Below are 25397 nucleotides of genomic sequence, written 5' to 3'. Positions count from 1 at the left end.
TCATAAAACTTTACTTCAACGATGATCTCTTGTTCGAAATTTGTATAAATTCTTTTGTCTGGAATTGTCATACATACAAAATTATTATCTACTTGCTACGACATTTCCATCATGAGTTATGGATCACCGCAATATGCAATCAAATGCCAAAAAACAAAACGAAAAACCATATTAAAAAAAAAAAAAAAAAAAAATTTAAATCTCGTGCAATGACGGGTAAAAAATACCAATAAACAATAAATTAGCAATTCCAAAACGGAAATTTATGAATTAATATTGAATTTGAGGACGATTATGTGAACCATACACAATAAATTATTTGAATATATTTTCCCATCACAATAATTCGTTCTACTTCAGAATCAGTTAATACCAGATTTTGTAAAGATTGTTGGTATGTATTGAAAATTAACAAAACGTGAAACTTTCCATTTTTTTATGACACTTGCAGTCAATACTGTCTTAACCTAGTTTTAACCAATGTTAAAAATAATATTAATAGTGCTATTTTTTACAAACAGGAAATCTTTATTTGCGACTTATGACATATGCAAATAATACTCAAAGAAATCGCTGCGTCATACAATATCTGTTAAGAATGAAAAAAATCTGTTCTGAATAAGTATCTACATATGTTTGTTCCTGTTAACAAGAGCTTAAAAATGTTTCGTCATTTTTTCCTACACCGTAAGAAAATAATTTTCAACATATTACAAATATATACAAAACAAATCATTTTAAAGAGGACACCTCTGAATGTATTTGTGCACACCGATAGAAACGACGTTTCAAAAATGTTTTTCGAACTAGTTGCCTAGCGGGCCGGATCAGGATTAGGAGAGGCCAGTTGAAGAAGAACCTTTGACCCTCTTTAACCTATCTCCAGCCTGACAATGTCCCGACAGTTCACAGCGTTCAATCAACGCCATTCCTCCAGCTACATTGTATGAATTTACTTTTATGTATTTACTAGCTGTTCCTAGCTATGCGTTTCTGTGGCTCACACTGTCTGTGCAGATAGAGAAACGAAGATAGCGCGTGTTGCTTTTACGTCCAACAGATGAAGCTATTTAAAAAAAACATGTTTGTCGAACAAAACTTTTAAAGATTTAAGATTTTGAAAAAGCGAACATTTACATTTTTATTTATATAGATTGTGATTACTTTCCGAGGAACTTACGATGCCACAATGCTGTAACTGCATAAAAACACTTCTGTAATGACAGAACATTGCAACTTAAAATACAACAGTGTGCCAGAACAACCCTTCAAATACGCTGTTTTGCCATTATAACGCAGTTGCCGTGCGGAAGACAGAATGCTTGAGTCACAGCGTATTGGTCTCACGTATCGTCAGCTATTCGTGCCACGTGCACGTCGCGTATCATAAATTTCAAATTACATTACTTGTTTTTTTTTAGTTAATCAAACCCTTCACCAAATTCAAAATTATTACTAATCTTCGCTAGCGAGGAAAGTAATAAAATGTCAAAAAAAGTAATTTATCACAAAAATAGTAATTTGGGAGATACGACATATTGCCATTACTCTCGAACCGTCGCCTTGCGCCGCAGTGGGTGGGATAGATCAAAACCTCCTAGACCACCACATTTGGATCACCACATCTATCCAAAACCTCCTAGATCACCACATCTATCCAAAACCTCCTAGATCGCCACATCTATCCAAAGCCTCCTAGATCACCACATCTATCCAAAACCTCCTAGATCACCACATCTATCTAAAACCTCCTAGATCACCACATCTATCCAAAGCCTCCTAGATCACCACATATATCCAAAACCTCCCATATCACTACATCTATCCAAAGCCTCCTAGATCACCACATCTATTAAAAACCTCTTAGATCACCACATCTATCCAAAACCTCCTAGATCACCACATCTATCCAAAACCTCCTAGATTACCACATCTATTAAAAACCTCCTAGATCACCAAATCTATCCAAAGCCTCCTAGATCACCACATATATCCAAAACCTCCTAGATCACAAGGCCGCGACACTCATTCAAAGCAGCTTCCTAACTTTTACGCGATTACACAAAAAAAGTTTTATTTTTATTTTTCCATTGATTCTTAATCATTAAAACTTCTTAAATGTTTAATGAATTTAAAAATAAAAGTACAATTTTTGGAGGTTCCCATAAAAGTTAGGAGGGTGATTTGATTCAGTGTCCGGCCTTGTGATCTAGAAGGTTTTGGAAAGATCTGTCATTCTTGGACACACTTACCCCCAGATTCATACCCACCACTTTTTCGTTCCCAGAACTTCTACTCTTCGCTTTTCTCAAAAAGTCTCTCCACACAGCGTATCTCCAAAAAGGCCTTCGGGGAAACTATTTTTACTATAACTAATATTTACAAGATATCTTATCTACATGCAACATTTAAATTCACTAGGGAACATTATTCATTCACTTTATATGAATTAGCTACCTTGAATAATTCATTGGTTTCCACATTACCCAGTACAAATAGTACAAACAGTAGCCTTCGCAATCATATCGTGTTTATTGCATCAATAAAATAATAATTGTTGAAACTACCTGCTTGTATTTATGCATAGAATAATGATAATATTAATTGTAATGAAGCATGCTATTGCCTGTATGTATTTTTTCTCCTTGTTTCTCACTCGTAATTAAAATTCAATTAAAATAAATTTTACCTCATGTAAAATAATGCTATATCCTCTCTATATAAATAATGTGGTGATTTGTTGTTGAGAACGCCTGTGTATAGGCAAAATGCATAACATTCTGTTTTTTGATGGTAGGAAATCACTTTGCGCGCTTTACTAAAAACATTAAAAACACACGAACGACGAGCACTAGCGAACTGTAAATCTGCAGTGGTTCTTGTTGTTGGAAATTTATAACCCATTGCAATTATTTTTAGCTCGATTCATAATTTTAATTATAAGCTATGGAGCTTTGAAAAATCCATTTGATTACGAAAGAATAAGAGACTAATCAATACTGTTCCTCCATTTTTTCGATTGTTCAATCAGAATTAAAATTTTCGGTATGGAGAATTATCGTTCCTTTATTGTAGCGCGTCGGGTAGTATGCACTAATACTCTAAGGTGATCTATGTACTAGTATTTATTGGGGAGCTGTTTGTAACCAAAAAGTCACACAACTAACGTGCATCGCCTTTTATACGATCTTGCAAGCATTCCATCTCGCTTGCACTCATCCACATTCGTACAGACATCACTCTATGGAATTACATATGTTTTTAAATTTAGATTTCGTTGCTTTAAAACATTTTTTACGTGTATTTATAAAGAACGCGTTTATTTCCAGAGAGGCTGGAAATTTACTTACCTTATCATATTTGTATTTCAATAAACGACCGGGTTACCGACAATTAAATTATATAAATAAAGTTTGGTCAATATGTTACAAAATAAAAAGCAAAAAAACATATCTGCATGTAACTAAAATCGGTGTTTTTCAATGATCCTAACGACAGGAGCAAACCATCTACTTTAAATATATGCTCAAAATTAAATTCTAATATTAGTTCATTTTTGTGCTTTCACATCGACAGCTTTCTACTTTAAAGTCAACTTACAAAAAACTGTACAAATACATATTTATATAGTGATATATAAATATTATATTATATTTTATTTTTTCCGATTTTATGTCTGGGTTAAATCTTCCCCTCAGGAAAAACTAAACCCTTCCACACACTTTTCCACAAATGATCATATAGTCAATCCACATTTTGCAAGTGCATTATATAAGCATAATAAATACAAAATAATACCAAAACAACACGTCAAATCACCAGAGATCAAATGGGAAAATAATTCACCGACTCCAGATATTTTCATATCAGAGGGTTCGGCTCGGTAGAACTTCTAATTGGACCTATAAATCCTACTGATCCCTCAAAATAAATATTTGAAAAATCTTTCGTAATCCTACATGTATTTAAAATGACTGAATTTTTCATTTTTATGTATAAATTCTTTGACAGATCTAATACGCCTAAATTTTGAAGGAGAGAGCTAGGTATAATGCCAGTAGCGGAAATAACAAATGGTAATATTTTTATAGTCTGAGAATGCCAAATTCTTTTTATCTCATTTCCTAAATCTGTGTATTTTCTTATTTTTTCAGATAAAAATTGTAATATATTATAATAATTGATATATATGGGTATTAGTATTAATTTTTGAAGAAAAGTTTTTTCAAAGAGAGGGTAAAATCTATCACGGCATTATTTAATTGATATTTGGCATACTATGCCAAGTTTACAAAAACCTTAGAGCGTTCGCTGGCCATAATGTGCCAAATTTATAAATCCTAAAAACATGTATTAAACGATGAAAACTAGGTGGTTACATTAGTTTCAAAGCGCAGTAAGAAATTTTTTTATTAATATTTTCAAGAATGGTATTAATTAAATAATATGATAAATGTATTTATATGACACCAATTTATCTATTTATTTATTGGCTCGTCAACAGAATACATCACATAATTTTTACAGTAATTTACATTTATACATGGTTATAATGATGTTTCTAATTATAGGTGAGCACAACATTCATCTCAATATTCTTTGTGTAATAGTAACTGGTTAGTTACAGTTATAATTAATTTAATTACAAGAATGCACATAACAACAATTTATTAGGAAGAATGATGCATACATACATACAAATATATAATACATACATATATATATATATATACGCATACATGCACATATCAAAATACACGTATACTTACATATCGGGTTTTCCAATAAGAGGTGTTATGTGTATTTAATTCCGGCCATAAAATGATTTTTTATGGCCGGAATTGGATGGTATTGATCTGGACAACGTTTACTTTCAACAAGACGGCGCTACGTGCCACACAAGCAACGAAACCATTGATCTTTTACGGGAAAAGTTTCCGGACCGTGTTATCTCTCGAAGAGGTGATCACAATTGGCCACCGAGATCTTGTGATTTAACACCTTGCGACTTCTTCCTTTGAGGCCACGTGAAAGAGAAGGTCTACGCCAACAGCCCAGCGTCGATTCAAGACCTCAAAGATGGAATTCGTGAGGCTATCGAGGACATAAGGCAGCCACTTTGCGATTTAATTATTGAAAATTTCATTAAAAGGATACGGTCCTGTAGGCGTGGTCATGGTGGTCATTTGACTGATGTTATTTTTCACTATTAACGGCATACCTTCTTCTTTATAATAAAATAAACATTCGATCATTTTTACTAAAAAATGGCACTTTTCTTTGAATATCAAAATAACACCTCTTATTGGAAAACTCTATATACACGGTGTCCGGAAACTCGTAGTACAAGCGGGAAACTGGAGAATCTACACCACATGGGGAACCCAAAAAAACATAAAGTTTTTTGATTTGAGCATTTTCAAAAAAAAAAAAAAAAAACCAAAAAAAAAATTTTTCGGCTATTTTAGGGTTAAAGTTTTTTCTGGTGTTAAGGGTTGAATAACAGATGTTTTAACCCTGCAGAGCAGAAATATTTTATGATTACACCGGGTTAAATCAAGGGTGATTTCAAAATATTGCTTCAAATCCGAGTTTCTTCATTTGTTTTACTTTCAAATAGTTTTAATTAGTTGGGTACTTTGATCTTCAGTAATAATTTATAAGAATTTGATTAAAAAAAAAAAAAAAAAATCAACTTCAAACTCGATTTACTCGATAACGAAAGCTCAAATAAAAAAAAATATACTTCAAAATCGACTCCAAATGTGATGTAGATTCACCAGTTTCCCGCTTGTACTACGAGTTTCCGGACACCCTGTATATGTACACACATACATAGATACATACATACATACAAACACATACATATTTAAATATACACACAATCGCACGAGTATATGACGACAATCGGCATTTTTCGTGGATGATGTTCACATCTTCAATTATACGTCGATTGTGTGCAAAAATAATGTGATTTGAACAAACTTATTCTTAATTAAATATTTCATGACGCTAGAACTCATCATTCGACCGTTTTTACTGCTTTATTGTCAACATGCAAAAAAATATTTATTCATATTTTTGCACCACGTTGGGCGCCAATGTTACCATAATGATAAGTTAATATATACAATGCTCTGTAAGCATTATTAGCGTCCATCTATGTAGCAGAGCACTTGTATGTGACATGACAGTTAATATTCCGATCAGACCTTCTTTGCCATCTAATGGGCAATATTGCTTGGCATTCCTTGTGAACAGACGACGCAGACGTTTGGCGTATTATATTCCACGAGGAATTTATCCTTGAAAACACTTTGCTAAATATTATTTATTTTTGTTTGTGAATTATTGTATCATAAATAAGCATTATTGCGGAAACACAATTTTTGTTATTGTTGTTGGTTTACCCCAAATAATGTTTTTTTATTGATAATCGAGTTCGGATTACTCCAGTTCGTGCCCAACACTTGGGACAACAACGTTTATTTATTTATTTATTGCATCTCACTATACATAAAACACGTTTTTTTTCACATAAAAATCAACCTCACAAGGACTAAGCTTGTATCGAGGTTAACAATTTACATTTGAGTGAAACAAACATAAGAGTAATCACAAACATAAAATTATTCTACATACAAACACAAAATATTTCAAAATTAAAGAAAAAATAAGTAGTGTTACCAGATGGGTAATTTGACAGTTTATTGTAACAATATTTGAACCATAACTAATTATTAATCATTATTCAAAAGAAGAAGCAAAGTAGATAATAAAGACAAATAGGGTGACATTCAGTTTTTAGCAAATGGGACTTAAATGGGATATAAAATCTTATTATTTAAGAAAGGACAAGGATGAAAAAATATTAAGACAAATCTTAATTAACTTTTTAAATTTAACTAAGGAATTGGTAGACTTAATATGATTTGGAAGAATATTAAACATAAGTGGTGCCTGATATAAATAATTTCTTTGGCCAAAAGATGTTTTAATATGTACCGCCACAATGTTCAATCTAGAGCTAATTCTAGTTGTCGGCATTTGTTGTGTTCTTTCAGCAAATTTAATATTGATAAAAAATCGACAAAGTATTTGAGTGAACTGTGTGTGCAACTGTTTTATACACATAACATTACATTCATGGATAACAGATTTTTTTTTGTACATCACTTTAAGGATCAATTAATTAATTCAGGTTATATCTGCCATTTTGCATGAAACTAAAATGCTTGTTTGTTCAAAGTCTTAAATCTCGAAAGTTCTTCACCTATTGCTTTGAAATTTTGATGTAACGTTGCATTCAAATATGGATGTGTTTTAATATACCTATATTATATATATGTGTGTGTCACCTGTGACAAGTAAAAATATGCTTTTTTGAAAAACAGCACCATCTGTTGGACAAACAAGCTTTTGATGAAAAACGGCGCCATCTGTTGGACGTAAAAGCAACACGCGCTATTTTTTCTCTGTCTGCATAGAGTATTTTTTTTAGTCATTGATCTGCACAGACAGATTGAGCCACAGCAACGCTTGGCGAGGTACAGCTAGTAAAATAAAAAAAATATTGATATTTATGAAATAGCTAAAATGAAAAACGTACTTTATTATATATTATAATAAAACAAATAAAAAACTTTATTCCACTTAATTTTATTTTGACCGTAACCGGTTTCAGCTCGTCAAAGCCATCTTCAGACTGGTACACAAAATTCTTAGTCTACGGTTTATATACACAACATATTGGGGAGGGGGGAGAGGGGTAGTTTATAGGGTTTTAATCAATTTTATTTGTTACTAAGTCGTTTAAGATTGTGGAATTTCTAAATATTTGGTAATTCCAGTAAGCTAATTACCTTGGGTTTGTAGCTCATTTCAATATTTATTAGGGAAAAAACCTCACAGGTAATATGCATTATTAATGACCTAATTTTATTGTCAAATCATTATTTATGATGGGATTATATTTGCTTTTTGAAAAGATACATGTTTACATTTGAGAAATTATTATAGAAATTAAGAAAGTAGGGACTTAGCAACTGATACTAATAGCTTATTAATTACAAAGTTACTTATTGAAAGGGTACATGTTTACATTGAAGTAGGGATGGTCTAACCTAACTACATATTTTAATGTTGAAAATATTATGAAAATTACAATGGATACAAGAGCGGAGACTTGGCAAATGATTCTAATTGTTTATTCATTACAAAGTTAGGGTCTATTTTATTAATTAAGCGAGTAATTTCTAAAGATTCTAGTCTATCAAGCTTGTGGCCTTTATTGCAAGTATGGAGGACTTTAACATCTCTGTCTTTATCAAACGAGTGTTTATTATATTATATATTCATCCCTAGACTTGCAGAAAAGTCAATTATTTGTTGGGTTAGCTGGAAGAAATATGATGTAACCTATAAGCAGGATCGCAACATTTATCGTTGCTATCCCCTTTGTACTCTTTTTGTGCAATAAATATTTTTTTGAATTTTGAATTTTGATGTCGCACATTAAAATTAAAATAAGATATGTTTATCTAAAGACACTGTCTGCATTACATTTAGTTCGGGTTGAATCTTGCGATCATACATAAAGATTGTTGCCAATAGAAATGTGCGGTGAGAAAAATCAAGACAATGTTGGTAGTTCTTATTCGAAGTATGATACAGTTAAATACGACCGAAAGAGATAGGGTCTCATTAGCTCAGTTGGTAGAGCGGTGCCCCGGCAGGGCAAGGGTCCTGGGTTCGAGTCCTAGATGTGACCATATCTTTTTCTGATTTTTCCGTTTCAGATTTTCGTTTAGGAATCGCTAATATTGTCTTCAATAATTAAATATTACAATTTTAGGTTTTATTCACTAAGTTATTCCAAAAAATAAAATCGTAAATTAATTTATCTTTATTTAATCTCCAGAAGATTTAAAATAATTATGTACATAATTTTAACTCCTGAATGAATGAAAAAGCATTAAAATGTATGAAAAACAAGAAATATTTAGCCTTCTTGTATCAATGTTTCATAATATAAATTATAATATTTAGACGAAGCACTTAATTTTAAATTTATCGGAATGAACTTTGAAATTCAATCTAAGATGCGCAACTGGCATTGAACATATAAAAAACGCATTAAAAATACGTAAAAAAACAGAATATAACAATGTTTAATAATACCCATGTAATGCGCCCTTGAAACGATTCCATAAATAACGCTGTATAAAACTGACCTTAATAACAACAAATAATATAAATTAATGTAATTCTCAATTAGATGATATAGTACTAAATCAGAGGTTCCCAAAGTGGTCTATATGGACCCCCAGGGGTCGATATAGGCTTGTCTATGACAGCGAGAAAAAAATTGGGGGTCCACGAGATTCAAATGGGGGTACACACGAGCGGACCCCCATTTACCTCAACATAATATTTAGGAGTTCCGTAAATGACACAATACACCTAACACAAATAACACAGTAAACTTAATACTAATAATAGACAGAGAAATCACTTATTTGATATTTGTATGTTTATATATCGTAGAGTTGTTTATTGAGGTATGTAAATAGAGTCTGCGTTCCTTTTCTCGTCATTGAACCAAAACATTGCACATTGGAAGCCGCGAATTTTCCTAGTTCCCCAACTTGTTTTCGAAAAACGTCCAGGGTAATAATGACGTTCAACATTTAGATGTACTTCACACAGACTTCAAAATTAAGTTTGAGGACATTTTGACTGTAGAAATGGAATGTTGAAGAATCGGATATCGTATGACAAGAAGAACTGATCGGAATAAGCGCTAACAAAGAACTTAAGGGGCAGTTTTTTAGGGCCAGCTACAGAAAGAAATTACCGTTGCTTATCCTGCTCCATTTTCATTTGGTTTAATACCTCACAAGGGCTCCCCTGTCTGCACAATGCAAAAACAGAGGAACTATATCGCCACCCGGTTGTAGGGAAGGCAAGGGAAGGAAATCTTTTTACGAAAACAACAAATGATTAAAAATTCAATATTCAGCAGGCATGGGGTCTACGGAAAAAAAATATTTGGCATGTGGTTTACGGGACAAAAAAGTTTGGGAACCTCTGTACTAAATAATACATATGGAACTCACCTAAGTGCTACGACTTCTCAATTTGTCACGAATGTAGTTATGAGGAAACCTTCAAGAAATAATATAATACTTTCACCATTAATTTAGCTTGTTGTCTATTCTAGAAAGGCATCTTTAGAATCCAAATAACAAATAACCATAATCAAATTGTTGTCACCGACAAAGTTCAATGTTATGCCGGGATCACACGAGGGCAATAAAGAAGACAGTACAATAGTGTCTCTGCTCCGTGAACAACTTTGACCGCGCAGGACAAGCCAATGGGACAATACAACAATTATACTGTAGTTCAAACGCGGATACACGATGACGCGCGTTACGAGCGAGTTCGCAAAAAATATTATTTTTCTATACCAAGATGTATTGTCGTGTTCCAATTACGCGACATCTAATACTTACATTTTTTTATTTTTTTTTATAAATACATAAATTACAAACAATACAAAACAAAATGAACTTTGTCTGTCCAACTGGGAAGGATTCCCGTTTCAGGACAGCCAAATTGTGTATTTAATAGATAATATTCTTACAATGGAATGGCGATGCTGTCAAAACAAATTTTGAGAACATTGTTGATTGCATTCGAAGTGACAGGATGGTTTCTTTATCCTTGAAAGAATCGCAAAAATGTAATTTATTACCAGGGTCAATTTGGATAACATTAGTAATTGCATTCAGAACAGATGAATGGTTTCTTTCGGGACATCACAAGTCTGAGATTCTTTCCAGGGCATTTGGGAGAACATTTACAATTGTATAGTTAGAATATAAATCAGTATAAGACATATAAATCCTAATGCTATTGTCCTACTGTTTTGTCAAATCGCGTTTACACGCGGACAACGCGGCCGGGCGCGAAGATGGGAGTAAGACACCATCCTGCATAAATAGCTCGCCCATCTATCTCTGGTAAAGTGTCTTGGTTCATTGTTCTGCCTTCCAAACAACTGTTCACACTAGGACAGTTTTGTCAAAGTCCGGATCTGGGACAAAACAGTATTGTACTGTCCTCGTGTGATGCCTGTACGCATGGCTATATTTGCTAATGGGATTTTGATGAGAGTCAATGTCACTACTTTACATCAACCGCAAAATCACGACTGCCTTTCGTTTTAGTTTGAGAAAGTTAAATAAATTGTTTTGGCGGTTCGTACACCACGAACTTTATTTTAATTATTGTTCTGTAATATGATCAAAGTCTCGTATGCATTACAATGAAATTATTTAAATGCATATTGTATTGTTTTGCTGTCGTATTGTTGGGAATTACCTAATGGAACTATAGATACCTACAAAGGTCAGTGGTTGAAATCTTAGGTTTGAATTCCAACTCTGTGCATAATTAATATTGGAGGTGTTAGATAATGCGTTTCCACGGAATCGAACCGCGTATAGAAATGTAATATGTATTTAAGAATACCTGGCTAGCTCAAGCGGGGTTCCGTGTTTTCAGTTCGTTGGTTTTAAGAGAGAACATACGCCTTCTAGAAGTGGGTAGAACAAAGGGATATCTTGGAAATAAAACACTTTTATTGTGGTGCTTTTAAATGCCTTCAAAAAGACCTATATTACAGCACTGGAATCTACGCGTAGGAAAAGCTTAAATCTCTTTGTGGACGGTTAAAAGAATGAAAGAATGATGTTAAATTAGTGGGAAGAAAGCAGAGACAGAAATTAATAAAAAATAAAGCAGGGAACGATACCGCAGGTAGTTTTGTAGACGTCCGGGGGGCAGGCAGTAGAAAAAATGAATCGAAATATACTAGTAATTAATTGACAAACACTTTAAACACACTGTGTAGCAAAGCAAGTCTCGAATTCAAAGCGGGGAGCGTAACACCCTCTCGTTACAAGAGCTAAAAACCAAAGAGACCTGGTCTCTCTTCTGCTGGACTGAGGACCCCTTCGCTCCGCCCTTCCGATAATGGTCAACGCCCCCAAGGGGTTACCATATGAAAATATTTAAAAATACAAAGTACCTGATTTTAATAATATATTGCGGGGTTGAATGTTTTAATTTTAAGAAAGTTCATTTCATAACAGAGGTTAGAAAATAAAAAAAGTTTATTTTTATTTTACAACTTAATAAATTGCATACTAATACAGTCAAGTGTTAAAAGAAGCATAAGCCATAAGGGTGTGCCCATTTACAATCTCCTTCCAGATTGACTGAAAACAGAGAATCGAATAAATACATTTTTTCAAACTATTATTCGATCACATAATTATAATGTACCTTAGATATTAGTGTAGATATTATTGTTATAATCCGTCTATCTATCTATACAAATAAAAATGTAAATGTTCGTTTGTTAAAAATTTCAAATCTTCGAAAGTTCTTCATTGATTGCTTTGAAATTTTAACACTACTTTGCATTCGAATACGGTTGTGTTTTATGTACCTATATTATATAGATGTCACCTGTGACAGGTAAAAATATGATTTTTTAAACAGCGCCATTTGTTGGACTTAAGCAACATGCGCTATTGTTTCTCATCTGCACAGACAGACTGAGTCACAGCAACGTGTGGCGGGGTACAGCTAGTATGTAAAATAATTTGTGTTAAATTAATTTATTTTATAGTCTTTTTTTATTGTTATCAAGTTTAATTTGCAGAACTCCATTTTAGTTTTTAGTTTTTCTTTTATATATTCAACAATATTATTATTTAATTCACAAAAAAACTTTATTGACGGCCTCTGAAGAGCAAAACAGCTGTCACGAGTAATAATAATTACACAGCAGAACTTGTTTAAAAATAATCTGTTTTTTGTTGTAAATTTAATAATAATATTATTGAAAATATATAAAAGAAAAACCAAAAAAAAATATTATTATATAGCTGCGAATTATGTAGTTAGTTAGTTAGAAATTGAAATATTTATGTATTACATAATAATTCAAATAGTACTAGATACTAGATACTAATAGACCTGATATTGTTTTACATGACAAAATTTAAAAAAATTACTTTTATCATTGATGTCGCTATTCCAACAAATTCCTGTAATATTCAAAAAACTGTTAATGAAAAAATAAGAAAATACATAGATTTAGGAAATGATATAAAAAAATGTGGTATTTTCAGACTATAAAATATACCCATTTGTTATTTCGGCTACTGGCATTATATCTGTCTAAGAATTTATACATAAAAATGCAAAAATCAGTCATTTTAAATACATGTAGGATTACGAAAGATTTTTTAAATATTTATATTTAGGGATCAGTAGGATTTATAGGTCCAATTAGAAGTTCTACCGAGCCGAAACCTCTGATATGAAAATATCTGGAATCGGTGAATTATTTTCCCATTTGATCTCTGGTGATTTGACATGTTGTTTTTGTACTATTTTGAATTTATTATGCTTATATAATGCACTTGCATAATGTGGATTGACTAAATGATCATTTGTGGAAAAGTGTGTGGAAGGGTTTAGATTTTCCTGTGGGGAAGATTGAACCCGGACATAAAGTCGGAAGAAAAAATAGTATTAGTAGTACTATTTTTATTGAGGAACATAATTTCCCTCAGGGCTTATGTCAACATTTAGGAAGCTGTATGGATGGCCTAAGGATAAAGAGGATATTCTGGGAAGGATAAGGGTATGAGAGGAAGGTGTGAATCTGGTTATCAGGATCTCCGGGAGTGACGACGTATGGATCCATCCCTCCCACTGAAGACGCATCAAACTTGAACAAATCTACCACATAAACCCGGAAGAACCACTTGGGATGACCTGTGGCATTAATACTTCTCGGGGCGGCGGTACCAATACGCCTCCCAAATTATGTTTTTGTATTAATCTTTTCAATCATTTGATAGTTTTCAACAATCTTTCTTATATCATTCCTTATTTGTTTTCTAGATACGGCTTGCTAGGAGCTTCGGGATGCGGTAAAACCACCCTCCTGTCCTGCATTGTAGGGAGGCGGAGACTTGGTTCCGGGGAGATATGGGTGCTCGGGGGAAAGCCTGGCACCAAGGGTGAGTTTATACATGTTTTTTTTTTACAATTTTATACAAAAAAATAAAAATAAGTAGGTACCATTATATTATTTCTCTACTTAATTTAATTTGTATGCTTAACACTTTACATTACCTACCTCACTAGGTGTTACCTGTTCTGAGTTAGATAACGTGACTCTACAATAACAATATTTCAGTGCAATTTATTGACGAATTAGATAGTGTTAAATTTAGATATCTGAAGGAGAATAATAAGAAAATTAGCATATTTTCGTGATTTTTTCTTTTTTGATCGCTCCGCAGCAGTTGTCCTTGTTCTGGTTTATTCTTTTCATAAACTTTCGTCTTCGCAAATACTACTACACGGTTTTCCAATAAGAGGTGTTATTTTTAATGGCCCGCTATTTCGGTAGATGTTACTTTTGAAGCTGTCATTTTTTTACATTTGATAAGTAGAAACTACGCCATTAGTAAAAATGGAACGATACATGCTTCAACAACGCATTGAAATTATTAAAATTCACTTGAGTGAATCGAATGCAAATCATCTTGAGTGATGAGGCCCATTTCCACCTCGGTGGCTTCGTCAACAAGCAAAATTGTCGCATCTGGAGCTCGAAAAACCCAAAAGTTATTGTTGAAAAGCCTCTTTATCTTCAACGTGTGACTGTTTGGTGCGGTTTATGGTCCGGCGAAGTCATTGGACCTTACTTTATCGAAAATGAGGCTAGAGCAACAGTTACGGTGAATGGATTGCGCTATTGAGATATGATTAATGATTTTTTTATGGACGGAATTGGATGATATTGATTTGGACAACGTTTACTTTCAACAAAACGGCGCTACGTTCCACACAAGCAACGAAATCATTGATCTTTTACAATTTAATATCAAAATAACACCTCTTATTGGAAAACCCTGTATTACAATATCCTGTGATTTTTCACGAATCTGTTTTACTTGCGATTCTGCTGCTTTTTGTGTATTATTTATACAATTTTATCAATATATATTTTAAAAGTAAGTAAACAATGTGCGTGCGGTAACTCAGAAACGAGTCCCGGTACGATCAAGGGAGTTATACGGTGTGGTAGTCCTCTATCCCCCATCCATGAAAACGGTTCCCATTTTTACCTGAAATGCGTACAATTGAAGAAATAAAGGCTGGAAGTTTAGCCCTTTGGAAATTTCTAGAATAGTCCAGAACATTAGAGAGTATTCGAGGTCATTCCACAACATACCAGAACATCAGGAATAGTCTGGAACGTTCGGGAACATGCCGCAACATCCCAGATCATAATGAACTAAAAATGGGACTACAGGCCGTTTCTTGATCAACTTTTAGTAAATTCGTAATCGTGACAATACATTGATATCTCTAAATAGTATAAAACAAAGTCACTATCCGCGTCTATCTGTTTGTGCTTTTAATTATTCTAAACTTTGCAACCACAGACATAGGAATTAATAGACGAGAAGATAATGGCGAGGGGTAAAATCAACTGTTGAAGAACGAAGGGGGTTAAGCTGACTGTGATTCGTCAATAAATCAATCTGACAGTAAATAGGCATCTCGCATTATAATATCACCATTTAGTTCTTAAAAGTAAAATCTGCTTTTGAATGAATAGACATTTTTACATGGGAGCGCAAATTACTCGCAAATTCGGAAAAGTAAATTTCTTCTGTTTGCAGAGTCGTAGTTAGTTTCAGAGTATTTAGTTAAGACACTTTTACAAATGTTTCATAATTTACTTACCCCAGTAAACAACGATGAGCACACTGTTACCGGCCATATTTTATATTAAATGCCATCCCGAACTTTGCAGATTTTCTGCGCGCCAATACTCGGTCCTCGAGTAATGTTCGGGATGGGCAGAGCATGAAACTGTCGCCAAGGCATGGGCACACAAAGGATTACAGGTTCTACTGATTGTAGTGAAATGAAAGCAGTAGTTTTGTTTTTGCACATTATAAAACATGGAGAATATATTTAAGTAAACATGTTACATATTATGACTCGGCACTTACCCCCAGGGATCAAAAATTGGTTCTTAATTCTATCTAAAACTGATTAACCACTTAATTACGGAAAGTGAGCGGGGAGCTTCCATACGGCCGGCGGTGGTCTGTCCCAGACAGATCGAGCTGGCACCATCAGGGCTTTGGTCCAGGAGACGGGTCCAGCGTCTCCGACAAGGTGGCTGATAAGCGGTTCTGGAGCGTATCGGGTCTATCGTTTATGTAACATTAATGGAGCGAATCCATCCATTGAGCTGATCGGCAGATTACTTGAGCGGGTGCCGTCCGGGCTTGTGATTTTATTATCCGTATCTTATTAAGAAAAATACGGCTTGTATCGCGCCACTTGAGGTGAATGCTTCATTTCCCGGAGTCCGCGGAATAACGATTTACAAGGGATCGCGTATATAAACTTCAGTAGAACATTATTTGTGATCTTCACGAACACACACACGGTCATCCATTATACGGACGTTTATTTAATAGAGCCTGCACCGACTTGGTTTTTGTAAAAAAGAACCGAATAACCCGCATCAGGAATACTGATGTACACTTTTTTAATACGATCGCCCATCCAGGGTAAAAATGAATTATAATCTAATTGACTGTGCGATCATTACACGGCCGTCCCGCTCGTGTAACAATTCCAGAGTACCCAGCGAAAGGAAACGGAAACAAACAATAGACTGCCCGGCGGTCTATTTGTTGCCAGACCGTGCTCTCTATAATTTTAATCAAAATTAATGCTATGAATGGTACTTGTTCTGAAGAGGTGTTTTAAATAATTACTTTTAAATAAGACTTAACACCGCTTCATAACATTACCCCCCGCGCCACACAAATGTTTGTCCCCAAACATTAATACAACTCTAAAAAAAACTACAACTGCAATAACTAAGCTTGAAAAGATCCTCTGGGTTTCTAAAAAAAACAATCAACAATTATACATGAGCATCATAATTTGTAAGATAAGTAAGGAATAAGACAAGATCTACGATTTGGATAGCAAAACTTATGATGAATGGGTGTGCCGCAGCTTCAATCGCACCCATCGAGCGTGCAGCCGGATGGTTGAGCCTGCGATTCATCCATTCTAGAACTTAAAGATAACTTAAGATTAATGTAACTTAATTACAAATTTTAGAAGATATTACGTGAACGGAGTCTGCAAGCACCCACAGTATCGGAATACCGGGTGATGATAAATTGACGATTGTCGAAGACTGCCGTTAGCGTTACATCTGTGACGGAAAATATTCTTAAACAAAATTGTAGGTAAACCTGTAGGTATATAAAAAAATATTATTGTTCTTCTCAACACATCTAAACAACTTAAGCGTTAAAGCTTCACTGGCCCTTTAATAGGGCGATAAGCCACTCAGGCAACACTTTTTTTTTAGGGAGTTAAACCAACCCTCACTTTTCACTGAGTCTACTTCTCCGTTGGAGATAAAACACACTTCGAAGAAATTCTATCTACTCTACCTGACCTGGTTATTGGGTAAGTCTTTCGAAGAGAATTTATACAATAAGACAAAATAATCATCCTTGGAAAGCATTATTTCGTAATAGTAGAAAAAACTTTTAACCTTTACACACACGCAGGTGTGTAAGGTGGTTTAATCGAGTGGAACTGTCAACAACCAATCTTATAGATGTGGTGCAATTAGTAGTAGTATACATCCATTGTTGTAAATGGAGTCATTGGTCGAAGATTGTATACATCCATTGTTGTAAATGGAGCCATTGGTCGAAAATTGTATACATCCATTGTTGTAAATGGTGCAATTGGTAGAAAATTGTATTATTGTACTAATTTATAGATAAAACTTACTTTTACTAAATATAACTAAAGTTATAGAAGGAATTTAAGGAAAAGACATATGCTGAACCAGCTCTTATAATTGTATCATTAATTACTATGAAATTATTAAACAAAATATCAAGAGTACTAACATAAGTATACCATTTCCAAACATGACAAGATAATTATAATAAAGTAAACAAAAATATATTTGGTAAAATTCAATTCTTAATAATAAAATTTTTAAAACTGCTTAGAAAACAAAGATGTACTGGACCGGTACATCTTCACTTTCTAAGTAACGGGCGAACGTATACAATATGCACATAAGTATATATTAAGAAACCTAGAATATACGGGGATAGTGGGAAAGTATCACCGTGCATTCCAAGATTTGGGCAGTTTATATATCCCATGCTACCTAACTTTCACTTGTTTAGTCAAAGCCATATTTCACGTCGTTTTTTTTTTTTTTTTTTTTTAATTATTGTCTTATAAGCTTATCTGAACAACATCATTGTCGTGTAACAAACTCGAGTAGGATACTAGAGTGTTATACTAAATTTATTATGTTTCTTTCTATTATTTACCGATTATACTAACCATTTTACGAAATTTCTATATTTTCTAAAAGAAAATTAACTAGGACAGGACTAAGGACTGTCATAATGCTGGGTCGCTCCAACTCGGGTGATCAAGCCGCTTTGTGCTCCCGTGCATTGAAAAATATTTGAAATATTAATTAATTGAGAGTACTTGGTAGGGTGGCCAGACCCACCAAAGCACTATCAGAAACATATTAATCCGGTATATTTTCTGACTTGACGATGTCTTTCACGTGAAAGTTACCAGTTTCCTTACCTTTGAGGTCTGCTAATGTATAGATTAAGTCTGATTTTTTCTTCACGACTATATTTTGCACAAAGCGTGGAGCTAGTTTCTGTGCAAAGTAATTTAAAGCGTTTGATTGGACGAAATTTCTACGCCAAACCCTGTCTCCGACTTGAAAACTAACATGTTTTCTCCGCAGGTTATAATGGTTTGCTCCTTTTTGATAAGCTTTTAGTAAAGCATCTGAGACTTGCTCATAAACTGATGACAGTTCTTCTAATTTTTGTGCGTAGATTCTCTGACTAGCACAATTTTGTGAATTAGATTCCGTATCAGCTATAGGGTTACGATGCAAATCACCGTCTAATATTTGCTCCCGACCATGCATTAGAAAATAAGGTGTAAAACCCGTAGCGCAATTTACGGAATTGTTCATAGCTGATTGTATTTGTGGTAAAAATTTTGACCAATTACGGTGGTCTGATTCAACTAATATCGATAATGCGGTGCCCAAAGTTTGGTTATATCTCTCTACCACATTATTTTGAGGGGTATAATAAGAGTTATAAAACGGAGGAGGTATATTATAATTATTTAATAAGTCCTTAAATTCTTTGGATACAAACTGACGGCCGTTATCACAAACAATGGTGCGCGGTACGCCATGTACAAGAAAGATACTTTCTTCTAAACTCTTCACAATGCTTCGCGCGGTACCTTTGCGCAACGGGAACAGCCAGGTAAACTTTGAAAAAACATCGACACAGGATAAAATAACGGTAAAACCAGAGTAACTTCTCGGTAATGGACCTACCAAATCCAATGATAACATTTGCATTGGACGTGTAACTTTTTTTGGATGTGATGAAATACCGTTAGGTGAGGCCGTACTGATTTTGTGGGCCTTACAGACCGTACAGCGATTTACAAATTGTTTAATGTCTCTGTACATATTTGGCCAAAAATACCGTAATTGTGCTTTTTTATAAGTTTTAAAAACGCCGGGGTGACAAGATCGAATAGACTCGTGAACACTACTTAAAATGTCTAATCTTTTTTCTTGAGGAATTACTTTTTTCCACGCAGTGTCTTCACACAGTGCTAAACGAGTTTTCGTGTGACGAAATAGTTCGTTTTCCCGAATTTGGAAGTTCTGAAAACGTTGGGGAAATTCTTGACAACCCTTCCAAATATTTTGATACCACTCATCTTGAATATTTCCTGAATCTATAATGGAGATTTCGGCAAGATCCATTCGCGAAAGGACATCTGGGACTATGTGTTGAGTACCTTTACGATGGATTACGTCAAACGAGAATTGGGATAGGCGTGAACTCCAACGCGCGAGACGACCGCTGGGGTTGGACAGAGAACCTAACCATTTTAGACTTGAGTGGTCGGTTACAACTGTAAAATGAGTTCCTTCAATGTATGGTCTAAAGTGTGTAACGGAGTCTAGTACGGCTAAAAGTTCACGCTCAGTTATTCCATAATTACGTTCGTGAACGTTTAAGCATCTCGAAAAATAAGCAATAGGGTGCTCCTGTCCATCTATAGTTTGAATTAATACCCCCCCAATGCCTACGGAGCTTGCGTCACAGTGTATAGCGAAGGGTTTCGAAAAATCTGGACAACTTAAGACTGGGGCAGAAGTAAGTGCTTGCTTTAGTGCAATAAATGCGGATTCAGCTTCCGGTGACCATTTAAAATTACTAATTCCCTTTTTTGAACCAGTAATACTTGTTAAAGGAGCTGCAATGCTTGAAAATCCCTTGATAAACCGTCTAAAGTAACCGCACAGGCCAACAAATGCCCGAATTTGTTTAGCATTTTTCGGTATAGGAAAATCTTTAATACTATCTATCTTACTTGGATCAGTGCGAAGTCCCTGGGAATCCACCATATAGCCCAAGTATTTAAGCTCGGCTTTACAAAATTCTGACTTTTTTAAGTTAATGGTGAGACCCGCGTCTCGTAGACGTTCGTACACCCGATTTAACAAGTTTAAATGTGATTTCAAGTCTTCCGATACTAATATAAGGTCATCTAAATAGCAAAAAACATTATCATCGAAATCAGGTCCAAACAATGCATCCGCTAGTCTTTGTAATTCGCTAGGAGCATTTTTCAAACCAAACGGCATGCGAGTGAACTCAAAGAGGCCCCGCCCAGGAACAACAAATGCTGTCTTTTCACATGATTTTTTGTCCAAGGCTATTTGCCAAAATGCCTTGGAGAGGTCAATCGAGGAAACATATCTGGCACCGCCCAGTTTATCTAGGATACGCGCAATATAGGGAAGAGGGTAACTATCACGTACCGTGACGTTATTAATTTTTCGAGAATCAAGGCAGAATCTAGCTGTTCCGTCTTTTTTTGTTACAATTATTACTGGACTGGACCATGGTGAACGAGAAGGTTGAATAACCCCTAATTTTAGCATTTCATCAACTTCTGTTTCTAATTGTTTCTGCCGTGCGGGTGAAAGAGGGTAATACCGCTGTTTGATGGGTGGTCCTGTTGTAATTATTTTGTGTTTAACTAAGTGTGTTAGACCTAACCCCTTTTTTTCAAAAGAAATTGACTCGAATTTTTTAACTATTTTAGAGAGTTCCCTGTTCTCTTCAATAGTTAGGGATGAGGCTGGCCGAATAGCCCGCAACCCACTAATATTTCCTTCCGAAACAGGAAGAGTAGCTTTCGAAAACAGTTCCGGTGCGATGTGGAACTCCTTCCAAAAGTTAACTCCTAGAATAATTGAAGGCGACAATGTCGGGATGACGTAGAAAAGAATTTCCTTTGTGGATGATTTATACGTGACCGGCAATGACATTGTCCCTAAGACTGGTTGGTTTGAACCGTCCGCTGTATAAACACTAAACTTAACTTTAACTAACTTAATACCTAATTCCTTAAAAATTTTATAACTATTGCCTCCTAGACATGACAATGAAGCGCCGCTGTCTAGCATTCCACTGTAGAAATTATTTATAATATGTACATAAGTATAAGGACGGTTATCATTTTCAATAGCCATCTCCCGTGGCAGCGGGCCCACTGTTCCGGTTGATGGGGATGAAAGAAATTTATCAACTATTCGGAGCCAACTCTCCCACTCGCTTTTCCTCTGCGCCAAGGACGGCTTGTAGCAAGAGAGACTCCGACCTAGTTTTTTGACTTTTTATGAGCTTTGTCATTGATAGCTCCCACTTTAGGATTGTTAGACCTTGAATTTTTCTTCCTGCAATCTTCTATAACGTGTCCCGATAGTTTACAATATGAACAGAATGGTTTATTGTAAAACGTTCTAGAATTTTCGTGTGCAGTTTTTGTATATGTGTTAGAAGTAGAAGAAGACGGTTTATTGTATTTATAATTATTATCTCTGTTTCCAAGACTAACTTTAGTATAGTTGTTGGAATAATTGTTGTTATTTGGTTTTCTGTACTGATTTTGGTTATAACCTTGGTGTCTATGCATATTATTATTATTAAAATTAGGTGTTTGTCTAGCAGTACTATCAAATTTCTCCGGTTTATTAGTGACAGGTAAGTCTACTTTTGGTTGAGAAACGTTGAAAGATACGAAATCATCCGACAGTGATGCATAAGATTCCAAGTTGCCTGCATGAGTAGTCAATTGCTCGAATGTCGATATATCTCTTGAGACTAGTAAATTTGTATACATAGGCAATAAAGCTTTTTTTGCCAACCGCAAAAGTTCTAATTCCGGTAGTTTAGCTTCAAGCATATTGTTTAATGATTTCATTCTGAGAGTGAATTCTAGCACTGACATACCTTTAGGTTGTGTCATGTTAAATAGTTTTACCTTAAGATCTGTTTGAAGGTCGTTTGCTTCAAATTGTCTTATCAAAAGTTTTGAAAGATCGTCCCATTTCAAATCCTGAGTGTAAATAGACCTGAACCACAGGAGTGCTAAACCTTCTAAAAGATCAGGAAAAACGCGTACAAGATGATCCTGGTTAAAATTTTTTGTCCTACATTTCTCCTCAATTAATAGTAAGAATTCCCTTACACTACTTTTTCCGTCATATTTCAGTTTCCAACCGTCTACGTTATTTGAGTGTGAGTCTCTATAAATAATCTTCGTTTGTTTAATTATGTGGGCTTTCTTAATGGTTGTGTCGTCTAATTCAGAATCCGATGATTCAGAATTCACTTCACTTATAGCAGGTATTTTAATCTCTTTATTATAAGCGCGCGCCTGTAAACGTAACTCATGAGAAGTCGACGATGGATCAATATTCCTGTCTTTAAGTTCTTTAATGAGAACCTCCTTCGAAGCCCCATTGATATTTGGTATTGGTATTGGTGAAGACATGATTACGTTCTTTGATGTTCAGATAGAAAGAAAGAAGTAAAAGAAGAGAAAAATAAATATTTAATTTTTTTTGTTTATAAAACAAAAGAAACTCTTCATTGACGGCTGTAGTATCATTAGACGTAATATTAGCTCAACTTCTATTGTACAATTGTGAAAAAAAACAAAAAAAAAATTGTTAAAAAAAATATGCTCCACCCTAATGAGAATTGCGAAAAATGGACCACCCTATTATATTGTGAAACGTTATTAAACGTCGGCCTAATGTAATTGTCAATCAAAGATATCATTTAATTTGGGCGAAAAAAAATGACGTAGGTATGTATATAAATAATATTGAGTGTTTGTTGACTTACGAGTAATTAAAACGCATATCGATTGTAATGTGGACTTACAATTTGTATTGTAGAACGCCGACATAAATGTTTTTAATATTATGTATATTAGCGTAAAAATCTAATAATATTATAAAACGCAAATATGCCTTGATCAAACAAGTGAATGACATCGTAAAATAATCGTAAATAATTATGAATTAGACAGTTTGACATAACCTCCCATATAATCATCTTGTTTACCAATTAGTGTTGACATAAAATTTGACAGCTACAAAAGCATAGATAAATCATAGATTTCATGAAAGATGAAAGTTTACGCAAGATTTTACCATAGAATAACGCAAATTATGAATTATCGTTACAAGAATACTGAGTGTATTTGAGGTTATGAAACAATATTCAAATCACTTGACATATGTGATACAATATTATGTCAATTAATCATGAAACATTTCACCAAAATCAGCACAACATGCAATCACCACGAGCCAAAACACGTTGAGGCGCCAATTGTTACCGGCCATATTTTATATTAAATGCCATCCCGAACTTTGCAGATTTTCTGCGCGCCAATACTCGGTCCTCGAGTAATGTTCGGGATGGGCAGAGCATGAAACTGTCGCCAAGGCATGGGCACACAAAGGATTACAGGTTCTACTGATTGTAGTGAAATGAAAGCAGTAGTTTTGTTTTTGCACATTATAAAACATGGAGAATATATTTAAGTAAACATGTTACATATTATGACTCGGCACTTACCCCCAGGGATCAAAAATTGGTTCTTAATTCTATCTAAAACTGATTAACCACTTAATTACGGAAAGTGAGCGGGGAGCTTCCATACGGCCGGCGGTGGTCTGTCCCAGACAGATCGAGCTGGCACCATCAGGGCTTTGGTCCAGGAGACGGGTCCAGCGTCTCCGACAAGGTGGCTGATAAGCGGTTCTGGAGCGTATCGGGTCTATCGTTTATGTAACATTAATGGAGCGAATCCATCCATTGAGCTGATCGGCAGATTACTTGAGCGGGTGCCGTCCGGGCTTGTGATTTTATTATCCGTATCTTATTAAGAAAAATACGGCTTGTATCGCGCCACTTGAGGTGAATGCTTCATTTCCCGGAGTCCGCGGAATAACGATTTACAAGGGATCGCGTATATAAACTTCAGTAGAACATTATTTGTGATCTTCACGAACACACACACGGTCATCCATTATACGGACGTTTATTTAATAGAGCCTGCACCGACTTGGTTTTTGTAAAAAAGAACCGAATAACCCGCATCAGGAATACTGATGTACACTTTTTTAATACGATCGCCCATCCAGGGTAAAAATGAATTATAATCTAATTGACTGTGCGATCATTACACGGCCGTCCCGCTCGTGTAACAATTCCAGAGTACCCAGCGACAGGAAACGGAAACAAACAATAGACTGCCCGGCGGTCTATTTGTTGCCAGACCGTGCTCTCTATAATTTTAATCAAAATTAATGCTATGAATGGTACTTGTTCTGAAGAGGTGTTTTAAATAATTACTTTTAAATAAGACTTAACACCGCTTCATAACAACACTTGAGAATCGCTACATTGTGATGTGATAGTATATGTTTCTAAAACTGATCCATATAATACGGTGTGAATAAGCTTAAAATAAAGTAAAATAATGCTTACTTATGGAATGTAATACGACAATTGGGTTTATTCTCTTTTTCACATCTATTTTTACAAGTTTTCATATCACAAGTCAACATTTTGCCGTGTAATTTCGTAAAATGAACCGATGATGCCTCGACCATAGTTCGCACAAGAATGATGACGTCACGTTTTCAAATTTCAGTTGAGGCCATACGCGAGCACAGCCGGCTCCAATGGAACCGGTATGGGGAGTGGGGATAATACGCTTTTAATCACTTAGGGCAGGTCTGCTAATATTCATATGTCTATGTTTGCAACGGAGTTTGATAGGGT

The 25397-nt window shown here is 34.7% G+C and overlaps 1 protein-coding gene across 5 annotated transcripts in view; it reads left to right on the top strand.

The window, feature by feature from the left end:
• snu (ABC-type transporter snustorr) overlaps positions 1–25397 on the top strand; it is a 225669-nt gene that overhangs the window by 172130 nt on the left and 28142 nt on the right. For all 5 annotated transcript variants that reach the window (XM_089646631.1, XM_089646634.1, XM_089646633.1 and 2 more), the window contains one exon: positions 13990–14108. In XM_089646631.1, the coding sequence (XP_089502757.1) occupies positions 13990–14108 (119 nt within the window). The remainder of the gene's footprint in view (positions 1–13989; positions 14109–25397) is intronic.

Source organism: Hesperophylax consimilis, chromosome 25, assembly GCF_061612785.1.
Source record: "Hesperophylax consimilis isolate HC1 chromosome 25, BYU_Hcon_1.0, whole genome shotgun sequence".
In the NCBI taxonomy this organism is placed as follows: Eukaryota; Metazoa; Arthropoda; class Insecta; order Trichoptera; family Limnephilidae; genus Hesperophylax; species Hesperophylax consimilis.
This window is presented reverse-complemented; position numbering and strand designations above follow the sequence as displayed.